The 24,013-nt window shown below is 36.7% G+C and overlaps 1 protein-coding gene across 1 annotated transcript in view; it reads left to right on the forward strand.

The window, feature by feature from the left end:
• The window catches only part of MTBP (MDM2 binding protein), a 73,936-nt gene that overhangs the window by 45,547 nt on the left and 4,376 nt on the right, over window positions 1-24,013 (forward strand). The window contains exons 15-20 of the mRNA XM_060127701.1: window positions 4,513-4,630; window positions 11,295-11,450; window positions 14,206-14,301; window positions 20,240-20,506; window positions 22,079-22,328; window positions 23,059-23,172. Coding sequence (XP_059983684.1) covers window positions 4,513-4,630; window positions 11,295-11,450; window positions 14,206-14,301; window positions 20,240-20,506; window positions 22,079-22,328; window positions 23,059-23,172 — 1,001 coding nt within the window. The remainder of the gene's footprint in view (window positions 1-4,512; window positions 4,631-11,294; window positions 11,451-14,205; window positions 14,302-20,239; window positions 20,507-22,078; window positions 22,329-23,058; window positions 23,173-24,013) is intronic.

The raw sequence follows: 24,013 nt of genomic DNA on the forward strand, positions 1-24,013 counted from the left end.
AAGCATGTTCAGTATAATTGTTTCTGAGCAGAGGGAGAAACACTTTAAGGTGATTCCCCTTAAAACTGTTACTAAGCTACTAGAATGGATGGATTTCCATTAAGCTATGTTTTCATAAGATAAAAAAAGTAGAACCTACTCAGTAAATTTAATATAGTTAAAAGTACATATAATAAGATGCTCCACATTTGCCATTTATTATAGCAGGAACAGTACCAAGCTTCTACTGAGGGAGCAGGAAATAATTTCTATATTAACTTGCATTTCTTTCTGTTTTCCTGGTTTCCATTCTTGTGATGAATTTGAATAGAGTGAAGCTTTTCAAGATCTAACAAAGAAGCATTTGAAGATTGCCTGGCATTTTAAAAGTACAGGATAATTTTTTTGTTTTTATTCTGTGAGAATCATTTCTATTCGTACATTAATAAGAAAATGACCAAAGAATCAAGTTAATAATAATGTTTGTTGAGTGCCTTTTCTCTGTTTGATGCCATGAAGGCACACAAAGAAGTAAAAATTTGGGTCCTTGGCTTTCTACAGGCTTATGATCTGTTTGGAAAACAAAATATAAATACAGCATCTAGTGCCACATTTAAGGGCCCAGGCTTCTGGAGATAGACTGCCAGGGTTTAAATCTCAGCTTTGTCACTTGTTAGCCGTATGTCTTTGGGCAGGTTATTTAATCTCTCCATATCTCTGTTTCCTCATGTTTCAAATGGGGATGATAATATTACCCAGTTACTAGGGTTATTATGAGGATTAACTGAGTTGATACATGTAAAACACTTAGAACACAATCAGTGCCAAAAAATTGTTACCTGTTGTTTGTATTTTCATTATCACTATTGTTAATATCAGTACCAAAGTTAAATAGTGCGTAGTAATCTGAAAGATGTTGGAGACAGTATAAGGTTACTTGTAAGTGCAAGATATGTTCAGTAAGTGAGAGAGCATGGCTTCTTGGTTATAGCATGGGCTCTGGAGCAATACTAACAAGGCTGAATCCCAGCTCTGTACCTTACTCCTATCTTTTAAATCATCTCTAGATTACTTATAATACCTAATACAATGTAAATAGTTATAAATACAATGTCAATGCCATGTAAATAGTTGCCAGCAAACACCAAATTCAAGTTTTGCTTTTTGGAACTTTCTGGAATTTTTTTTCGCCCAAATATTTTTTATCTATGGTTGCTTGAATCTGTGGATGCGGAACTCGTGGATACAGAGGGTCAACTGTACACCTACATGCAAATTACAGCAAAAGAAGCAGCAAGGTCAATTATATTTCATATTCTGACCCATTATTTGCAAGCATGCACACTAGGAGTTATTAGGAATTGTTAGGGTTATTGATCCGTTTTTTTTTTTCTTTTTTTTGTGAAAACTCTAGCATGTGTAACAAATGAGAGTGTAGACATACCATTTTATTTACTCATTGCCATAACTTGCTAAAGACTTTCATAATGCCAAATGTGATATCTGAACTCAAAAAACAGTGTCCTTTACCTGGGACTGTTGGGGCACATAAACACTGCATAAATGACTTTTCTGGATAATGCTATAAGATCACAATTTTCTGATTTCAAATACTTTAATAAGAATCTTCTAGTGTATGTTTATAATTCTTGCCCTATTAATAAACACAATCTACCAATTATAACCTTTTTTTGGTGATTCATTCATATTTTGAAATGTAAGGCTATCATGGCCTGTATTCATTAGCCACATATTGTTATCTGAAATATTACTTTCCTTTTTGTTTGCTGTGATTTATGATTTTGTAGGGCAGTTTTTGTTTGTTTGTTTGTTTGTTTTTTGTGGTACGCGGGCCTCTCACTGTTGTGGCCTCTCCCGTTGCGGACCACAGGCTCCGGACGCGCAGGCTCAGCGGCCATGGCTCACGGGTCTAGCCGCTCCGCGGCATGTGGGATCTTCCCGGACCGGGGCACGAACCCGTGTCCCCTGCATCGGCAGGCGGACTCTCAACCACTGCGCCACCAGGGAAGCCCTGTAGGGCAGTTTTGAGTCCTTACTTACCTTTTGTATCACTTCCATTTCTTTGTTACTCCTGTAAAGTAAAGCACTTTTTTTTTTGTGGTACGCGGGCCTCTCACTGCTGTGGCTTCTCCCGTTGCGGAGCACAGACTCCGGACGCGCAGGCCCAGCGGCCATGGCTCACGTGCCCAGCCGCTCCGCGGCACGTGGGATCCTCCCGGACCCGGGCACGAACCCGCGTCTCCTGCATTGGCAGGCAGGTTCTCAACCACTGCGCCACCAGGGAAGCCCCTAAAACACTGTTTTAAAATGAAGTGGTAGGGCTTCCCCAGTGGTCCAGTGGCTAAGACTCTGTGCTCCCAATGCACGGGGCCTGGGTTCGATTCCAGGTCAGGGAACTAGATCCCACATGCAACAACTAAGAGTTTGCATGCTGCAAATAAAGATCCCGCATGCTGCAACTAAGACCCAGTACAGCCAAATAAATAGATATTTTTTAAAAATAAATAAATAAAATGAAGCAGCGTATTTGGTTTCTCAGAGGCTCCTTTTTGATTGTCAGCATGGCTCCGTGTCCTGCTTGCCACATAAATAAAATATTGTATTTCATTTTATTGTAAGAATTAAGTTATTCCCCAAAAGACATGATACATATGAATGTTTGCCTATCCATTCCTTAATATTTAGCCTGTGTCACTTATATTTATGTAGATTGTATAGTCAAAGTTAATAATTATATTGTAATATTTAGGAATAATTAATGTTAACTTTTATTTAAAATGGCTTGTATTCTTTGTGAACACAGCCTGTAACTGTTCAGAACTGCTAATGATTTTTTTCTTTATACTTTTTTCGAAAAGCCATGCCAACATTATAAAGTAGATTATTTCATCATAAAGCTCATTATTCTATAAAACAGTATTTCACCACCCTTATTAAAAAATGGGAAGTGCTATATTTGGATGGTCTTTGGTTGGGGCAGTCCAGTATAGGCATTAAAAATATTTTAAGCTATTTGACTAAATAGTTTAATAAGTAAAGGAAAAATACTATGCAGTTGGCTTCTGTTTTCATTTATGATTAATTTTTTTCTTTTTTGTTCAAAAATTTCTTACCAAATCATTATCACTTTGTAAGACCCCAAACTATAAAATGGGTATTTTTGTCAGGGTTGATGGTTAGTCAAATAGCTAATGTCCAGTAATTTTCAGTCAGTTTATTAGTGTGTAATAGTTCAAACAATTTAAAACACCAGATAGTTTTTGAATCCAAAATGTAGTACAGTTAGTTATTTTGCCAGTGTTAAAACAGTTGGGATGTACTCATAATTTATAATGAGAATGGAAGGTGTCCCTGTATGTTTTTGATGAGAATTGCAGTGTTATCAACAATCTCAGTGTTAGTTCATTGAAGCATACTGGCTGGAAAGATAAGCACACCCTTACATATAATATTTTATTAGTGGTAGAATAATATTTAACGTTAGCGATTTACTTGAAAATGTGTGTTAAGGCATCTTACACTAATACATAGTGAGAATTATTTCTAAAGTAACCTTTACCTGCAAACATCGTAAGTTATTTATGGTATTACTGTACTTTTGAGAATGAGGTAATCTCTCTTTTTTTTTTTAATGATTCTCACTTTTTTTTAATATAAATTTATTTATTTATTTATTTTTGGGTGCTTTTGATTTTCGTTGCTGTGCGCAGGCTTTCTCTAGTTGCAGCGAGCGGGGGCTACTCTTCGTTGCGGTGCGTGGGCTTCTCATTGCAGTGGCTTCTCTTGTTGCGGAGCACAGTCTCTAGGCACACGGGCTTCAGTAGTTGTGGCACGCGGGCTCAGTAGTTGTGGCTCGCGGGCTCAAGAGCACAGGCTCAGTAGTTGTGGCGCACGGGCTCTAGAGCGCAGGCTCAGTCGTTGTGGCTCACAGGCTTAGTTGCTCTGCAGCATGTGGGATCTTCCTGGAACAGGGCTCGAACCTGTGTTCCCTGCATTGGCAGGCGTATTCTTAACCACTGCGCCACAAGGGAAGTCCGGTAATCTCTTTTAAAGATATGAATTTCTCAGGATACTGGTGATAATTCCTCTTTGTAGTATGGAAATCACATAATATATCCAGTATATTCTCCACAGAGTTGTCTCCTTTCCATTTAAAACTAATTTCACAAAAATAACAAAGTTATGCTTTCATTCCATATGAGTTTTTACAGTGCTAATTTATCTTCTGAATTCTAGCTCATAACTTTTATTATGAGGAGATAGTAAAATAAAGCTTAATACTGATTTTTTTTTTCATTTCCAAAAAACTTTTCTATGGTATTTTGCACAGTTCAGGCCATCAGAGATATCCTTAATAAATGCCCGAGGTAAGTACTGTACAATTAATCGAATTTGCCTTTATACACATGCACATGTGCACACACACACAATGTATGTATGTATCTACATACATTTTTATATAGCAAAATTCAGTATGTTAACACCTTTCAGTACTTACATATTTCTCTTCAGATTCTAATCCAGTGGAACGTATTTCTTCAAGTCTAGTGGAAACCAATCCTCTGGAGTGGCCAGAAAGGCATGTTCTTCAAAACTTGGAAACTTTTGAAAAAGCTAAACAAAAAATGAGGTAATATTTAAATAGCTCAGTATTTTTTAATGACTTTTTAAATCTTAATCCTTGTATTTATGAGATATTAGTAGTTTATGGTTTTATTATAAAAGAAATATATGCTTACTATAAATCCATAGATAGATAGATAGAGCACTACAGAGTAGTGTGTCCACGAAATGCTCTTTTTCTACTACCTTCTACTTGTACTTTCTAGGTGTACATAATCACAGTTAACATTTTAGTGGATGTCTTTCCAGACCATCTTCTATAGATATACACAGGTATATGAATATGAAAGAAAAATTTAAACAATACAGGAACATGTAAAATGAAGAAAGAGTACTCTTCTTCTTTGAGCTATTTTAAACTCTTCCTGTTTTACATTTTTATGTTTGTATAGTATCTATTAACTATCTCTAAGAGGCAGAGTTTATTTTTGTTTTGTTTTTGGTTCAATACATAGTCGGCACTCAGTACATAATTGTTGAGTGGTAGAATAATGGAATAAAGAGAAGGGATTTGGCTCTCTTGCATTGCCCTCCTCCAACTCACTTCCCCCAAATCACATTTTTATCTTTAGATCCTCTGCTGATAACATTTATGACTTGCTATAATATTTGTGACTTGCTATAACAACATTTTGTTCATAGATGTCAACAGATTTATTGAGTACCAACTACGTGTCAGGCTCTCCTCTTAGAGGAGTAACCAGACAAGTAAATGTAATACTTATAAATTACTCTATGTGTAATGACTGAAACAAAGGGACTGAAGGAGAGTAATTTTACTTGCTGTGGGCGTGGAGAGATGAGGTGGATGGTCAGGGATGGCTCCCTGAGGAGGTTACATTGGAGCTGAGACCTAATGGATAAATGGGTGAAGCACATTCAGTCACACAGGACCTTATAGGTTTTCATACAGACTCTGGATTATATTGTAAGTGCATTGGTAAACTTTTGATGGATTTTATACCAAAGAGTGACGTGATCTGATTTTGCAAAATAACTTTTACTCTTTCGTGGCGAATAGATTGTAGGAGGAGGATACTAGGAACAGACAGATCAGTTGGGTGGCTTTTTCTGTAGGCTGAGAGATAACTTTGATTTCTAACTAGAGTAGTAGTGGAGAACAAGTTTGGGATATATTTTGGTGCTTATTAGCTGGGGAAAAAACCTTCCTGTGATGGACTGGATGTGGAGGACAGGGAAAGAGAGGCATCCAAGACAGTTTAGATTTCTGGCTTGAACAGCATGTGAGTGGTGTTCTCACTTATGGTTTGGGGAAGATTGGAGAGAAGTTGGAGTAAGGACAGATTTGGGGAGAAAAATCAAGAGTTCTGCTTTAAGGATGCTAAGTTTGCTCTATGGCTTATGCAAGTGGACATGTTAGGTGGATCAGAGGAGAAATCTGGAAGTCAGTTTGCAGTTGTCATTAAAAGGGTTTTTCTAAATACATGCTACTGCATGAGATCACTTGGTGAGACGATGTAGAAAAAGGAAAGAGGGCTTAAGACCATACCTTGAAGGTTTCTAACATTTATAGGTCAGGAGGGAAATGACAATCTAGAAAGAAGGTTGAGAAAAGGACAGGTTACCCGTAAAAGAACTTGCATTTCTTGCCCGTGATTATTTATTTTTTTCTAAATGTCTATTTATTTGTTTTTATTTTTGTTTGTATTGGGTCTTTGTTGCTGTGTGCGGGCTTTCTCTAGTTGTGGTGAGCGGGGGCTACTCTTCACTGTGGTGCACGGGCTTCTCATAGTCGTGGCTTCTCTTGATGCAGAGCACACGCTCTGGGTGCAGGGGCTTCAGTAGTCGCGGCATGTGGGTTCTAGGGCACAAGCTCAGTAGTTGTAGCGCACGGGCTCAGTAGTTGTGGCTCATGGGCTCCAGAGCACAGGCTCAGTAGTTGTGGCGCACGGGCTTAGTAGCTCCGTGACATGTGGGCTCTTCCGAGACCAGGGCTTGAACCTGTGTCCCCTGCATTGGCAGGCAGATTCTTAACCACTGCACCACCAGGAAAGCCCACCCGTGAATTTTAGATTGTATATTTTAACTTCCCATTGTGAAAGGGGAGGAAATTAACATCTCTACTTCTCATCACCATTTATCCTTCTTCCTTCTCTGGCACCTTATGTTATTTGCAATAGGCAATTTGTTTTTTTTCTTGAAGTCATTTTTCTTGCACCTCTCTGACTTGCTACTCTGATTTGGACTGACCCTTTCTACCTGCACAACTGTTATCCTGGTATTTCTTTTGAATACATTTCTAGATTAGAACTGCATTTTCTTGGATCTCGTATCTTAATGAGAAGTCTGATGCGACATGGATTTTTGTTCCTTAATAGGTATTTTACCCTGTCTGGGACTTTTAGAATTTTCTATTTTCCATAATGTTCTGAAATTACATGAGGCCATCATGGTGTGAACTATTCTGGTCTCAAGCCTTTTGTCTTTTTTTCAGCTCTGGGTGAAGCGAGAATTCTACCATTGAACCACCAATGCCTTACGGCTCCGGGAGATGTTCTTCTATTATTTCTTTAATAGTAGTCTTCCTTCTGTTTTCTTTTTTCTTCTCTCTTCTCTGTAATATCTGTTTTAACTAATTTTAGATGTCCTGGATTGATTTTTCATTCAAATTTGATTCTTCTCTCAATAATCCATCTCTTCATCTTTTCTGCTCTACATTCTAGGGTATTTCCTTGACCTTCACTTTCATTGTTTCTATTAAATATTTGGCAGCCATTTTTAAAATTCCTAATAATTCTTTTTTGTTATCTACCCTATTTTTTTCATAGCTACCTGTTCTTTTAATAATGAGAATTGAGAAGATACTATAAGGATATTAATTGGAGTTTTCTTTTAACTTGTTTTATCTGTTCCTTAAATGATCCTTTCGATCTGTTTTATTTGCTCCTCTGGTGTTTTTCTCTTAGGTGTAGTTCTTTAGTGTCTGGTGGCCCTTGATTCTTCATAGCTAAGAATTTAGTACTAGGCTATGTTATATTGGTAGTTGCATACATTTTCTCTCTATATGTGTAGTTCTGTTCCCTACCTGCTCACACCTGAATTAATGTTGGGGGAGGGGAGATATAGGGCCCCTGGGGGTATCAAAAGGCAGGTAGCCTTGGTCCTTTACCCATAACTAAAATAATGGGGCTATATTCTGGGGGCTCCACCACCAACAGTAGGACAGGCACATAGTTCTGGATTTCATAGTTTCGGTTTTTGACTTGGAGGTAAAAGCATGGGGATAAGATTGGTGTGGGAGGGTCGTACTAGAACAAGAGTTCTAGTAGAGTTCTGAAAATATGTCACCTGATTTCTGCCCGTTGCCACTCCAAGCTCAAGTTTAGAGTCCCTCTGTGGCTTTGTGGGGTGGAAAAAAGAAGACATGTTCTACCTTTTTTGTAGGTTTCTCTCTAATTCTTGTTGAGGCTCTTGTTCTAGTTTATTCCTGAAATTCATTGAACTCTTTGGTCCACTGTTTTTCCTTCTTCCTTTTTTCAATCCTATTATAGACTTAGTGCCCAGTACTTCGATTTTTATTTGTTTGAGTGGAAAGGTTAATGTGTATGTTTAATCCACCATCTTGAACTAGAAGAAGCTTGCTTGTCATTTAAGTCTAGCTCAAATAGCACCTTTCTCTTAAGACTTTTATAAATGATGCAGTTAAAAAACTGTGTTATTACTTCTTTCATGAAACTTATTTTATTGTACCTTTTCTACCTCATTCTACATTGGTGTATTTATCTCTTTTCACTCTCCTCACCTTCTTTCTCCTACTTCAAGTCATACCTCTACACAGTTGAGAGCAGTGATTATGAGTCTGTAAATTATCATCAGTGAACTCTTTTTTCAGTACCTTACAATGATAATTGCAGAGTAAATGCTCAATCAATATTTGTGGACACTTCAAAATATGGGAAGATACCATCAAATTCTTGGCTGGGGACAAAAGTTATGTTATATATTTTCATAATTTGTTTTGTGTTAAAGCAGGTTCAGCTGGAATACAGGACCATTACATAGTGAAATTTAAAAGTCATAAGAATTTGGTTTTAGACAAACTCAGTCACCTGTTGTGTGACTTTGTTGCCTCATCTTTAAGCTGGGGATAACAATCCCAGTTCTACTCCAAAGTTGTGAAAATTTAATGAGATAATGTATGAAAAAATACTTTGTAAGCTTGAAAACAATAAACAAAGTGTTGTCAGTAATTTTTGTTTTGTTTTTAACCTAAGACATATCTTGATAGTATAATTCATCACAAACTGGGCTTTTAAATTGCTCTGATATTCTTGTGTCCTGGGTTCTATGTAAATGCAAAGTATACATTTCCCCATTGCAACTGGCTTATAAAATGATTGAGAGTAATATTCATTAAGATTTTGTGAGTCACTATTAAAGAATGGCCACACAGAAATTAAATTAAACTCATAATGTAGTTCCTGCCCTCCTGGAGTATAAAGTTCAGAGAAAATATTTAAGTGTTTGACTATTTTTATTAGATTTATATTTTCAATTTAAAAATAAAGGGAGGGCTTCCCTGGTTGCACAGTCATTGGGAGTCCACTTGCCAATGCAAGGGACACGGGTTCCAGCCCTGGTCTGGGAAGATCCCACATGCCATGGAGCAGCTAAACCTGTGCGCCACAACTACTGAGCCTGCGCTCTAAAGCCTGCAAGCCACAACTACTGAGCCTGTGTGCCACTACTGAAGCCCATGCGCCTAGAGCCCGTGCTCCACAACAAGAGAAGCCACTGCAATGGGAAGCCCGTGAACTGCAACGAAGAGTAACCCCCACTCACTGCAACTGGAGAAAACCCACGCACAGCAACAAAGACCCAGTGCAGCCAAGAATGAATAATAAATAAATAAATAAATAAATAAGGGAATAGGAAGAGGAAAGAGGCACTGTCATGTTTAGAAATATGTCTAAAGCCATAATGTCAACATTTTAATCATAAAATTATCAGTAAAAATGCTTGATTTGAGTGATTAAATAATCAGGAAATAGTTGAATTAATATAAAGTCAGGAAATTAATGTTCTCTGTAGGTATTGAAAGATTTTATTTTTGCTTTGGTGACGGAGTAATGTCATGATCTGTGACTCAGTGCTTGATAAAACCTTTAGCATTCTCTGAAACTATTTTCCTCTTTACCGTTTTTAAAACTTTCTGGAACTTTTTGGGTTCATAGAGTTATAGAATAGAACTAGTATCTAATTCAGAATCAGTCTAGTTCTGACTCTGTCTGTTTATTGATTGATTGATTGATTGATTGTACGCGGGCCTCTCACTGTTGTGGCCTCTCCCGCTGCGGAGCACAGGCTCCGGACGCGCAGGCTCAGCGGCCATGGCTCACGGGCCCAGCCGCTCCGCGGCATGTGGGATCTTCCCGGACTGGGGCACGAACCCATGTACCCTGCATCGGCAGGCAGACTCTCAACCACTGCGCCACCAGGGAAGCCCTGACTCTGTCATTTTAAATAGCTTGTCACCCTGGGTCTGTAAGGCACTATTGTGTGTTAGTGTCTTTATATGAAAAGTAGGAACAATGATTCTTTTTTAGGCTTAGTATGATAAGAATTTTACAAAGTTCTTATTTTCAGGTGTTAATTTCATTTTGAGATAAGACCAATCTTTTTTCAAGGAAATTTGTATTAAGAATATATTGTATGTAAAGTAGTTTGAAAAGTATAAAGTCCTGCATATATTTCAGGTATAATGATTCAGTGCTTATTCATAATGCCGTAATCATGGCTAGAAGAGACCTTGGAGAAATTTCGGATTACCATCTCATTTCATGGTGTGCTTCAAGTAATCTTTCAAGTTCATAGATAATTGCAACATTCAGTTTCTGCCCTCAAAATTTACAATATGAGGTTTTGGAACATACAAGAGAGTTTAGATTTAAATTTTATAGAATTGATGACTTTGCACTACTAAATAATTAATCATCATTTATAAAGAATATAATTATGGGGCTTCCCTGGTGGCGCAGTGGTTGAGAGTCCGCCTGCCGATGCAGGGGACACGGGTTTGCGCCCCGGTCCGGGAAGATCCCACATGCTGCGGAGTAGCTGGGCCCGTGAGCCATGGCCGCTGGGCCTGCGCGTCCGGAGCCTGTGCTCCGCAACGTGAGAGGCCACAATAGTGAGAGGCCCGCGTACCGCAAAAAAAAAAAAAAAAAGAGAGAAAATATAATTATGTTTATTTTAGTTAAGTAGTAGCATTGTTGATATGGTAACTGCAAGTTTTACTGTGACCTACAGATTTTTAAAAATATACTTTGATACTAAGTGATTTGCAATGACTTTATTTTCTTTCTTAAATGTGTAGATCTTCAATTTTTTTGTGTGTATTTTTCTGGTTTCTGCTCATAGCAGCTTTTCCTGACCATGGTGAATTCTAATCCACTTTTTTTTTTTTTTTTTTTTTTTGCTGTGCGCGGGCCTCTCACTGTTGTGGTCTCTCCCGTTTCGGAGCACAGGCCCCGGACGCGCAGGCTCAGCGGCCATGGCTCACGGGCCCAGCCGCCCCGCGGTATGTGGGATCTTCCCGGACTGGGGCACGAACCCGTGTCCCCTGCATCGGCAGGCGGACTCTCAACCACTGCGCCACCAGGGAAGCCCTAATCCACTTTTAATAAATCTACATAACATTTTTTTCTCAGAACTGGTTCATTACCTCGTTCATCTGAACAGTTACTGGGCCACAAAGAGAGTCCACGGGATTCAGTCACATTATTGGATGCTAAAGAATTGCTGAAATTCTTTACCTCAGATGGATTACCAATAGGAGATCTTCAGCCTTTACAGATTCAGAAAGGGTAAGTTATAAACTTACAATTTCAACTAATTTTTAAGCAATCATTTAAAAAACACATTGCATCTCATTTCTCCAGTTAACTAATGCTCTGTGACACTTTGACAAATTCTACAAGTTTGAGCCCAGCATTTATCAATTGGCCTTAATCCTCACATTTTACCTTAGCCAAATGTCCTACTGTTTTGTAGTATTGACTATAAGGGAAACAGGAATAATAAAAGCAACCTCAGCATATTTCTCTTAGAAATCAGCTTCTACTTTGTATACTGATGGCAATACTTTTTAAGAAAAAATTGTAATTTGACTTGCAAATATTTTTAAAAATTCTCTTTTCTGTATCTAGTTTTGATTTTGCCACTACTTACCGTGACACTGTCAGTTATGTCTAATAGCAAAAAGGACAGCCTTTCAACTGAAGAGATTGGGGAAGTGTAATAAAAATGCTTTCAAAGCTATACCATTACCAAGGAAGAACTCAGTGTCTACATGAATAATTTACAACTAATTTGACTTCCAAGAAAACTTCCACTAAGTTACTAATTAATTCTGGATATTACTGAAGTTTACTTAATTACAGATAAAATTATGGCATCATACACTTGTGAGATTTGAATAATTTGTTCACTACCCCAATTTCTTTTTTCTATTCCATTATTCTGAGAACCTTCCAAAGGACCTTAAGAATTATAGAACATTTTGATTACTTTTTCAAAGCTTGTTTTGGCAAATATTGAATTTAAGGGTTAATTTTGGAAAGGATTTATTTGAAAATAGTTAGCTCTCAAAAGTAATGTTAGAGCATATTGCCTTCATGTGTGTGTTCACTAAAGAGAGAGAGATGGGGAGCAACTTTGAAAACATGAGGATCTTAATAATTTGGAGTCTTAATGACTTAATGATCTTAATGACATAAAAATAGTGTGATTTTAGAGTAATTTTCTTTTTCTCATAGCTTTGAGAGATTGATAGTCTTTTTCGTGGGAGTCAAGAAAGGGAAGAACTATGTACACATTTTCATCTGTTTGGTTATTGGATTACTGTCCTTCCAAATCATTAAGCGTGAACTGGCAGAGTCAGATGGGTTTGCCAAAACTGATTATGTAGGTTGTACTCTTTTTGACCAGAATGTCTTTCTAGCTGCAATGTCTAGGGGAGATGCTATTAATTCTTTCTGTAGTTTACCAGTGATTTATTTAGGGAAGTTTGCTATAATTCCTTGATGTTAGTAAAGAACTGTGTCATTATCAAATATATCTTCTATTAAAATTAAAGTTGAAGGATGAGCTTTCATGGTAATGAATCAAGGACCTGCAGACTTTTATTAAATGTCTACCCATGCAGGGAACCACCGAAATGCAATACTAAGTTAAACAAAGTACAGGAGTGACTCCTATATATACACCAGAGGAATATTAAACATTGACAAAATACATATGTATTACAGTGTTACCTTTAGAAAGAACAAGGTGTGAGTAAAATTAAACAAAAATAGATAGAGCTGCTTAGAGAGATTAAAATAAGAAATGGAAGACAACATGGCAAAGGAAAGAAGTGAAATGCTAGGTACCTAAATAGTTCTATATTACAAAATTATTCACTTTAATAATTAGTCATCAAAATACTGGGATCATTGCAATTTATTCATGTTATTTATTCAGAACTGTTTAAATGGATGCATTGAATATAAATTCTGGTTTTTGGGATTCATTAACTTGCATATGTCTTACATTTTAATGTAATAATTTCAAGCGCTTATCTTAGTACTCAGAGATAATTTTTAATTTTCAGTGGCATATGGGCAGTTTTCATTACTAAAGCCAAGGGGGGAAAATGTGATAGCCAATTTATTCATGGTACTCTACTATCTACTTGTTTTTATGTATACCATTTCTAAGTCTTCTGAATTCAAGCCCCTGGTATTTCATTCTGCCTCTTAACTGTGTAAAGACCACTTGTATAATTCTCCCATTCCCATCTAACCTGTTCTGAACTCTAGGAACATGATTCAGTTCATTAGAACAGTACCTCCCAACTCAGGAAGAGAAGGAGAGCACTTATTAGAACAACTAGGAGAGTTTAACCTAATTACAGCAGGCTTCTTCCTGAGATTTTGATGTACCCCTGCAGGTCTAGGTGTGGAGGGGTAGAACATGAATATTTTATGTAAGCTCACCACATGATTAGTTCCAACATACCTGCTGATTGGAAACTTACTTCAGAAGAAGAACTGAAATCAGCAGTTCGTCTTTTTATCCTCTGATATTTAAAAGGTCACTGATTCTTAAAGTAGGTGTCAAAATGACTTCATTCCCAGGCAAAGAAAAATCTGCATTCCCCATGTGGTTATAGGAGGAAGTAAATACTTCTTTTGTCACTAAAGATTGGAGTTTGACTTTATTCCTCTAGAAAAAAGAATTTAGCTAAATTCATAAACATTTTCTGACACCAAGAAAAAAATATTCTTCAGGAATAATGCTGTTTCTTGAACTTCCACTAGAAACCATTTTCTATTCTTGATTTAACCATTTCTCAGAATAGTTTTGTGAAGCAAGTAGCATGGTAACTTCCGAAACTTGGGACACAGAAAATGTAAGTGACAAAACCCATAGGCTTAACCTCACTTCATTTCCTTCTTTGTCCCATATGAGATCCAGTTATAGAGAAGGAAGTCAGATTTCCTTCTTTAGACAGTTTCTTGAACTTTCTCTTCATCACTAAATAAACTTTAAATGCAAATGAAAAACTTTTTGTTTCAGGGAAAAGACTTTTGTCCTGACGCCAGAACTTAGTCCTCGGAAACTTCAGGGTTTACCTTTTGAAAAAGCCTCAGTATGTCATTATCATGGAATTGAGTGAGTTTTTTATTTTCACTTTACTCTTCTGTGTGTTGTTGATGTAGCTTATCTTAGGTGAGTGTGAAGAGTGACTGTAATAAAATGATATAAATTGGGACAGAGAAGCAAAGAGAAAGTATGTCAAAAAAACCTCAAAAAACTAAGCAGTACATACACAAATAATTTGTCTTCTGTTGGAAAAAAGTTATTTGATGATTAATCAGTTTTACATTTAAACATCCTATTATTAGTTACTAGATATTTTAGTCAAAATTATTTTAGTCCCTACATTGTAAATGTGTATTTATACTACTGGTCACATTAATATTCCCTGGTCATTGTAATTGCTCAGAAACTGTTAGATAAAATGCATTCTCATTTGCAACATGTTAATTATGTGTACATTTTTATGGAATTCTAATTGACCAGATGAATGAAATTTCCAAGGATTCTCTTGCTTAGAGGTATTAGGAGTTCCGGAGGTCATGTGCACATCTACCATTTTCACCAGGACAAGAAATGGAATGATGGAGATAATGTATTTTAGGTTAAATTTTCAAGACCTTAGTGACAACAGGTCATTCTAGGAATGTTTAGGTTTCTTGTTATGCTTAAATAAGATTTATTTTATTTAAAGAATATGTAAAGTTATGTCAAATTTGATACTAGAAGCAAAAATTTTTGGTTATTTTTGAGCATCAAAATTAAACTCTCCGTTAAAGTCAGGGGCAAGAAAAAGATACCTGCTCTGACCAATTTTTTCTTTTTAATCATTTTTCTATATGTTCTAGCCAATCAGTTAAAATAAGGAAAACTAAAGAGTTTAAAAGAGTTACATGTAGTAAAACGGATACCAAAAGGTTTTTTTGTATTTGCTTTTTATTTTGCAGAGAAGAGACCTGAAAGACTTACAAGTAGTAGAATTTGGTAAGGTAGCCAGTTATAAAATACACATAAAAGACACAAGTTTTCCTTTAAACTAGCCATGTCCAGTTTTTAACAGAATGAAAATGATCCCATTCAAAATAGATAAAATCATAAATATCAGAAGTATTCTTGTAAGAAATGTAGAATGGGAAAATTTACAAATAATATGTATTAGGGGACATAAAAGCAATGTTGATTACTTAGGGGAAACATGCCTTGTTTCTCTATGGGAAGATCCTGTGTTATAAAGGTGTTAATTCTCCTGACATCAATGCAAACATTTAATACAGTTCTTGTCAATTTTGAACCTTTTGATGAAATAATTCTATAATTTATCTGGTAAGAAGTCTCTCGTTTAAAGAATGAGATAAATTGTATCCTATTACTAGAAAATTTTATTATAAAGCTATTGTAATTACAGTGTGGGGCTGGACCTAAGTAGAAATTCCAAGGAAAAAGCAAGAATACATGATAATTTGATCTGATAGAAAAAGAATTTCAAATCAGAGGGCAAAAGAAAAATGTTCCGTAGATAGTAGTGAGAATGTTGATTAAGTATTCAAATAAAAATACATCTGTTTGAAATGATTCTTTGTTCACGCCGAATATCAAAATAAATCGCAGATGTATTAAGAATTAAAAGTGGGAAAACTGTGAAAGTAAAGAACTAGCATAAAATGTAGGGGAAAATCTGTTCTAGCAGAGGAAGAAATCAAAAAAGAGTGATAGATTTGTCCTAATTTTTAAAACAGTAATGTCAGTTATCAACAGAAACAAGATTAAAAGTGTGGATTAAACTGAGGAAAATATTTTTTGACATAAATGAGAAGGTAAATTTTCTTCGTAATGCTTACAAATCAATAAGAAAATGAGACGAAGGCCCCTATGGAAGAGTTTGCAACATCTTAAACCATTTGTTTTTGAAACAGGAAATAAATATGGCCAATACACGTGAAGAGTTGTTTTCTTCACCAGTCAGCTTTTTAAATTTACATTAAGAATGTAAATTGAAACAACAGTGAGAATCCTTTTCACTCATAAAATCATGGTGGAGGTAAAGGGACATGAATAAGCCAGCTTGGAATATAAATTGTTACAACCTGTCTGGGGGGCTGCTTGGTAATCTACCAAAAGCCATGCAGTTGTTTATAATATCAGATAGATTAACTTCACTTAATGATAAAATTAGCGTTTACATGGAAAGTTATTAGGCAAGGGTATTTTTCACAGTGTTATTTAAAATAAGAAACATTGGAAATAATGTCTAACTGTAGGAGGTTGGTTAAATAAATTATAGTGCATCCATAAAATAAAATACTATGCAGCAACCAGAATGGTTAAAATAAAAGACCGATGAGTGTTGACAAGCGTATGGAACAATCAGAACCCTGGAACATTTTTGGTGGAAGTATAACGTGATTTATCTACTTCAGAAAAGGATCTGGCAGGTTCTTATAAAACTGAACATACTCAGACTCCCTGGCTCAGCATTTCTAATAGTCATTTTCCTAAGAGAAATGAAAACCTAACACCACAAAAAGACTGGTAAAAGAACCCACAGAGCAGTTTTATTCATAATACCCACAACCTGGAAATAGCCTTAGGTGTACATCAATGGGAGAATAGATAAATTAACTGGTATTAAAGCAGCACTACTCAGTAATAACAAGGAACAATGTATGTATACATGCAACAACATTGAACTTCTGTCTGTCTGAGTATGAAAAAAACAGTTGAAATAAGAATTTGAGGACTTTAAAAAGTGAAAGTTGCCTGCCCTTATAAGCAAATAAACAAATTTGTGACTCCATTTTCCTTGCTGTAAATTTAATCTGGGGCCATTGAGATCAAACTAAGAAAGTTGCAGGAGGTGAGCACAGTGAGTCCAGAAACATGCTTTTTTTCAGGATTTGGGTTTATAGTGTGAGGGCCTATTCACATTACATGTAGATTATGTTTCTACTCGAAGCAAAGTTCAAGTGAAATTTCAAAGTAAATATGACACTGCAAAGAAAGTTCTCTCTTCTTACATTGCCGTGAGCCTTTGGAATCCTTGAGCTTTTCCTCTACTCAAACATAAGAAATATTTGGAAGAAATATATAAACTGCTCAAGTACAGATCAATGTTTACTTAAGCCAAAATGAAATCTATCCACAGTTGACTTGTTTTTCACTTCTCTCTCCTATCCTGGAGTGTAAGATACCATTGATTGTAAGATGCACCATTTTCTTTAACAACAAATTGAATTCCACTGTCAAACTTAGAGTCAGTTGGCCACACCAGCCTCCTGTTGCTCTGAACTTTCTTTCATGTATTCCAAGAGATTTGGCAGTTTTTCCGGCTTTCATTGGCATTGCTTGGTGTGTGCTAGGCAGTATCTTGCCTATTTTGTAGTTATAGGACAATGATAGCTTCATCTTCTGATAGGTATTTTTCTTTCTTTGGACACATAAAGCAGTTGGTTATTGTTTTGCAAGAAAATGTGGAAGTTTACTCATTCATCCAACAGTGAATATTTTTCTTCACTATTATCACATATGCACCCTGCTACTCTGTTTCTGTTCCTTTCTTATTTACAAAGTCACTTTTTGTTTTGATGCCAAATCATAGTAAAATCACTTTGAAGACATTTTAAATGACAATTGAAGTCAATATGCACAGTGCACATAATTCAGTTGGAGGCATGACATTATGAACAGCTGTGATTAAGAGATGTTAAAACTGGAAGGAAAAAATCTGCATCTTAGAATCAAAATCTTAGAGTAGAAAAAAGTATGCATCTGGAGTCAAACTATGCATTATTTTTCTCTGAAAAATTTCCTGTAAGCCAATCAGGAATTACATTTCCTCTCTCCTAGAACTTTTCCTTAACATTCATGGTTCTTAGTGGTTTTCTAGATTCTGTCAATCGCCCAGGATAGAAATAGGACTCATCAGTAATCCTTAGGGTTGGGGCTGATTTTTAATGAAATGTGTTTTATTAAACAACAGACTAGAGAAAGAATGTTAGAGAATTGAGAGACCTAGGTTCTAGTCACTCTTCTGCCACCAGTTAACAGTATAACTTAGGAGCTCATTTTTCCCACCTGTTAAATTAAACTGTTGGTTTATATCAGAGATTTTTCAGTCCTAGCTGCACTTTAGAATCACCTAGGTAGTTTTCTAAAAAAATGTCCAAGACTGATTCCAACCCCAGACCAATTAAATCAGAAACTCTGGGCATCAGTATTTCATAAAAACTCTTCAGATGATTCTAATGTTCAGCCGTGGGTTGACCCCTAAGTAAGATGACCCTTACACTTTACGTGAGACATAGCATACGAAATTGGTTAAAGTCAGACTCTGAAGTCACCAACCTGGGTCTGAATCCTGGCTGAGCTAATATCATCAGCATAGCATAAGATTTGCTGTGGTAGAAAATGAAACCACTGATGATGATGATGGTGATGGTAAGAGCAGCAGCATACATTTACTGACAGCTTTGCTTGCATGGTCCAGGCACTGTTTCTGAGTGCGTACGTGTACCCATTCATGATCCTCACCATAGCTCTTTGAGATAACTGCTACGAATCTCATCTTGCAGAAGAGGCAGCAGTAGCATAGATAAAATTAAGTAGTTTGGCCATGTTCACACAGTGGTAGAGCTGGATTTAAATCCAGGGAGTCTGGCTCTCTAGTCTGTACTCTTAGAAATCAAATATGTGTCACAAGAGAAAGAGAAAACCTCCGTCAGGCAATCAGGTTGGGGTAATGATACACTCCTTGAGTGTTGAACTAAAAGCTTATAGACCCAAAGTTCTGACTCTAAGGAACTTCTTAGAATTTTACAAGTAAAGAGGACAGATAACAGAAAAAGGTTTTAATGTTTAAAGTCCTGTCATTGTATATGTGAAACTGTTTCCTTGATGTAGAAGGGGAGAATGTGAAGGGTATTCCAAGGTCACACATCTCATTGGTGATTTTCTTGATACGCTTATTTGTTGTACTTAACAACATGGGATTTCTTTGTTTTTTTAAGCCTTATCAAAGCATTTATTCATTTATTATTTTAATTTATTTTTTGGCTGCGTTAGGTCTTAGTTGTGGCACGCGGGATCTCCATTGAGGCACACGGGATCTTCCCTTGCAGCGCAGGCTCTTTGTTGCGGTGCACGGCCTTCTCCCTAGTTGCTGCGTGCAGGCTCTAGGGTGCGTGGGCTCTGTAGTTTGCGACACGCGGGCTCTCTAGTTGAGGTGCGAGCTCAATAGTTGTGGCTCGCGGGCTTAGTTGCCCTGCAGCACGTGGGATCTTAGTTCCCTTACCAGGGATAGAACCTGCATCCCCTGCATTGTAAGGCGGATTCTTTACTACTGGACCACCAGGGAAGTTCCTAAGATGGGATTTCTTTAAATCCAGAAGCATTCACTGAGCAAACATCTCATTGATGTTAAATCACTGAGCAAACATCTCATTGATGTTAAATCAGGTTTAGCTAGAAACCAAATGCACACACAGCTGAAGTGTTTGAAGGAAAATTTGTCAATCAGTCAGTAAGGTGGAAATGAGTTTCAAAGGGAAATTTCAAAATGTTCTGAGCTGTGTTTGGTGAGCCAGTTTAGAATGCCTTTATACCCTGTTAATCTTTGTGTTGAAAATAAACTTGTTCTTTCTAACAGAAGTTAGCATTTCATGTCATTACATATCAGCCATGCTGAAGTATCAGAGGTTGGTAGAGATTTAAAAAGTATCAAAACAGCAACTATATTATTTTGAAAATAAGCCAGAGGATTAACTTAATCTGTTGCCCAGAAACAGTCAAAGAGGAATCAGATTGTCCTTCAAATTTTTTTAATCTTTTGCCATGTTGTGTAGCAGGCTGGAAAAAACTGAACTTGTGAGGGGAGTTGGCCGTTCACTCAACCTTCCAACAATTATTAGGAAGTTTAGTAAGAACTTTTTAAGCACATGTTTTGCTTTTCCCTAATTGGCAGGGAAAAGCCCATGGCTGCCTTGGAGTCTTTGATTTTAAAGATCTTTCTCTTGTTTAGATATTGCTTGGATGACCGAAAAGCATTAGAAAGAGATGGGGGATTTTCAGAACTTCAGTCTCGTCTTATTCGTTATGAAACTCAAACTACATGCACCAGAGAAAGTTTTCCAGTACCTACCGTACTGAGCCCTCTTCCGTCTCCAGCAGTTTTGTCAGAGCCCGGAAGTATCCCTGATGGAGAAGCTTTACAAAGTGAACTCCGGACTGAAGTCTCCCGAGGAAAAAGGAGATCAAAAGATCTGAACTGCCTTTATCCCCCCAAAAGGTGGTATATTAAGTACATAAAGATAGTATCTTGACAGAAAGTATTTTAGGCCGAGGGTAATTGAATTAATCTTTCAGATTTTTAAGCTGCTTTCTGTGCAGATTTTAATGTAATTCATTCATATAGGAATTGTGTTTGTATTGTGAGCAGTTGATGATTATGCTTATAAGTTATACAAGGAAATGACTTGGAAAAAACACATTGTTTCTTGCTTTATAATATACAGCCCATCAGCACGATGGGTTGTAAAGCTTTTAAGCCATGGAACACTGGCGATCTTATCCAATAGATTAAGCAGCTGAGCTGCTCTGTTGAAGGGGATGTTTAGGGATGCAGTTTTTCTGTTAGCTCTCTTCTCACTGTTTCCTACCTACACTGGCCCCTTAAACAAGGGGTTTCATGAGGTACCATTTTTGGTTGAACCTGGGCTATGGCAGTGAAAGCGAGGAGTCCTAACCACTGGACCACCAGGAAATTCCCATGAGGTACCGTTTTAAAACAACTTGTTTCATATAAAATATAGCTTTAAAGCCTACATAATAATATATGAAAAATGAGATCTTTCTAGCTAATTTATTTGCTAGCTAAATAAAATATCCAAATACCTGAACAGAAATTAGAAGCTTATGAGATAAACACTCTAATTTCTATTGAATTCATATATCTTTAGAACCTTTGTCAAATTTAGGTCTTTGGCACCTAAAACAAACCTTAAATTCTTATTATATGTAAATCTTTCAAAAAGTATCAAATATCTTAAAGTGAAACTTTCAAATCTTCTTTTAAACAGTGAAAATTATTAGAATCCTTTTTCCCTGATGGGGAATAACTAAATTATTTTCATGAGGACTTTACAAGTTCATGGTACTATTTACATGCGATAAAGCTAAAAAGCAAATGCATTGACATTTAGGATACTGTATTTTGTAATAATATTTTTTATTTCTGACTGTGACTGATAGATATGTGTTCCAGACAAGAAAGTACACTGTGGCCTCTAGGTTAACAGAATTGAAAAATATGAGACCCTATCTTGTAACAGGAAATTTAAACATTCTAGAAAGATTGAAACAAGAGCTACTTCTATAGTTTTATTTCTGTTTGTTTTAACACTGTTATTTATTTTGCTCAGGTAGTTGCATAGCTACAACAAGCATGATTATTATGGTTTCTTCATCAAAATTATCTTAATAGAAAAGTATAAGTACTTGGCAGATGAGTACTGGATCTATAAATAGCATTGCCTGGAGTGCCATCCCTGATTTCTGTGAGAAATTGTAAATTAACGGGGAGGGTGACAGTAATGTTGCTAGTTTTTCCTATTAGCTTTTAATACTAGCTGAAATCCTAGAATGTTATTCATTGCCTTCTGTGTTCTAGTCACTCATTTGAAGAACTAAGGGAGCAACTGTATAATATGATGTTGACTGCTTATTTAAGGCCGTAGTAGCAAGAAATTGTGTTTGCTTTTCTTGGGTTTATATGTCAATGGTTATGGTTGTAACATTTAAGACAGAAAATGGACTTCATTGTTGATTCACTTCATCTGCATTATATTTTCCCCCCCATTAGACTTGTGAAATCTGAAAGTTCAGATTCTCTTCTTTCTCAGAGAAGTGGCATTACTAATCATCATCATCATGCAGTGACATCCAGAAAGCCACGGGCAGAGAGATCATTACCTGTGACTTGTCCATCTCTTCCAGTTCTTAGCAGTGAAACTCCCAAAGTCACTACAAATGCCAGTTCAGGTCAAAAAAGTGTGCCTGAATCAAAAACATCGAGGCCCAGTAAGGAATCAAGATCACAGAAACACACACGGGTAAAGATTTACTTCCTGACTCTCTTAGTTCTGCACGGGAAGAAATTTCTTCATTTGATTCGTTTTAAACGTTTGTCTAAAAATTTTATGAATGAAATGAAATGGTATCTTTAATTTACTTTAAAATAATTCAGGGGAGTTCCCTGGTGGCCTAGTGGTTAGGATTCTGGGCTTTCACTGCCTTGCCCGGATTCAATCCCTGGTCCAGGAACTGAGATCCTGCAAGCTGTGCGGTATGGCCAAAAAAAATGGAGGAAAAAAAAAATTCAGTGCAAGAAGGATAATGGAAAAGTGAGTGGGGGCGTATAAGTGAAGCAGAAAGAGCCACAAATTGATCCTTCTTGAAACTGGTAGTAGATACATCGAGATGAGGATTTGTTACAAATATTCTCTTTACAGTGTTTGACATTTTCCGTAATAAAAAATAAGTACACACCTGTATATCCCTGCTGTGTGTACCTTTTACACTCAGATTTTGATTCAGAACTCAGGATATGAATTCCTCTCTTCAGATACTCTGGTCCTTTCTTCCTGACAGATAGCCTGTGACACGTGTGATCGTGTCACTGTTTCAGATCTCCTTTCTTCTAGATGCTTTTGTCTTAATGAGCTTATCTATCTTTAGCATAGCTACATGGTTCTGTGATTCACAGAACTTAACTCTAAAGCTGAAATAATATGTTTGTACCTTTTCCAAGACATATTAGTTGTATACTATGTTCTGTTCAAGATATTGAAAGAAGTAGTTACTGAAACCCTGAAGAAACACAGGATTACTGAGGCTCACGAATGTTTCACGGCTTGCAGCCAACGTCTCTTTGAGATCTCGAAGTTCTATCTAAAGGTACAGTGTCTTCTCTACTGATGGCAAAATCGAGGTCAAGTTCTAATGTTCCTATTTGACACAAGAGAATATTGACTGAGTATTTTTTACACTGATAGCTTATTGCCAGTTTTTTTTTAATGGAGGTAGAAAAATTGGAGTCAAAAAGTTTATATTTGATTTATTTGATTTTAGTTCTCAGATGTAGAAAACTACACTTTAACTGGTATCCTCAGTGTTTCCCTAACAAGCCTTTGACTTAAGTTGATAATAAGCTTCCACTTACTTTATTCAACTTATTCAAGTAATTTTAGTATATAGTGAAACTACTGGAGGGAGTATCGAAGCACCCAGCTTCTAATTTTGGATCCATTATCTGCTTGTTGTAAGACATTGGACAGATCGGCCATTCAGATGACAATTTTGTAAAACTTAGATGGTGTTAGATTAGTTCCAGTTTTCAGAGTTTCTGACTTGAATCACAATTTTATATGGGTTCCTGATTAAAACTGCAGATGGACCGCATGCATTCGATTCCCTTCCCTTCTAAAATCTCTCAAGAAAGACAGTATTGAAAGTACAAAAACTAAGAAAAGAGGAAAGGAGAAATGTAGAAATGTTTTCATACATTGTTGAACCAAAGAAAACACATGGAAGCGTGGTATAACAGAGTAGAAGAAGTGACAGCCTAAATGTCTGCCTGGGGACACCTGGGAGAGGCAAGCCAGTTCAACAGACACGGTCTCTGACCTGCTCAGGTCTTGGAGACACCAAGTATCATGGAAAGCAGGGGCAAGGTGCCGGGTGAAAAAAAAGAGGAGTTAAATAGAGATCTGCAGAGTGAACTGGGGAGCCTTCAGTT

This window comes from Lagenorhynchus albirostris, chromosome 17 (assembly GCF_949774975.1).
Source record: "Lagenorhynchus albirostris chromosome 17, mLagAlb1.1, whole genome shotgun sequence".
Classification (NCBI taxonomy): domain Eukaryota; kingdom Metazoa; phylum Chordata; class Mammalia; order Artiodactyla; family Delphinidae; genus Lagenorhynchus; species Lagenorhynchus albirostris.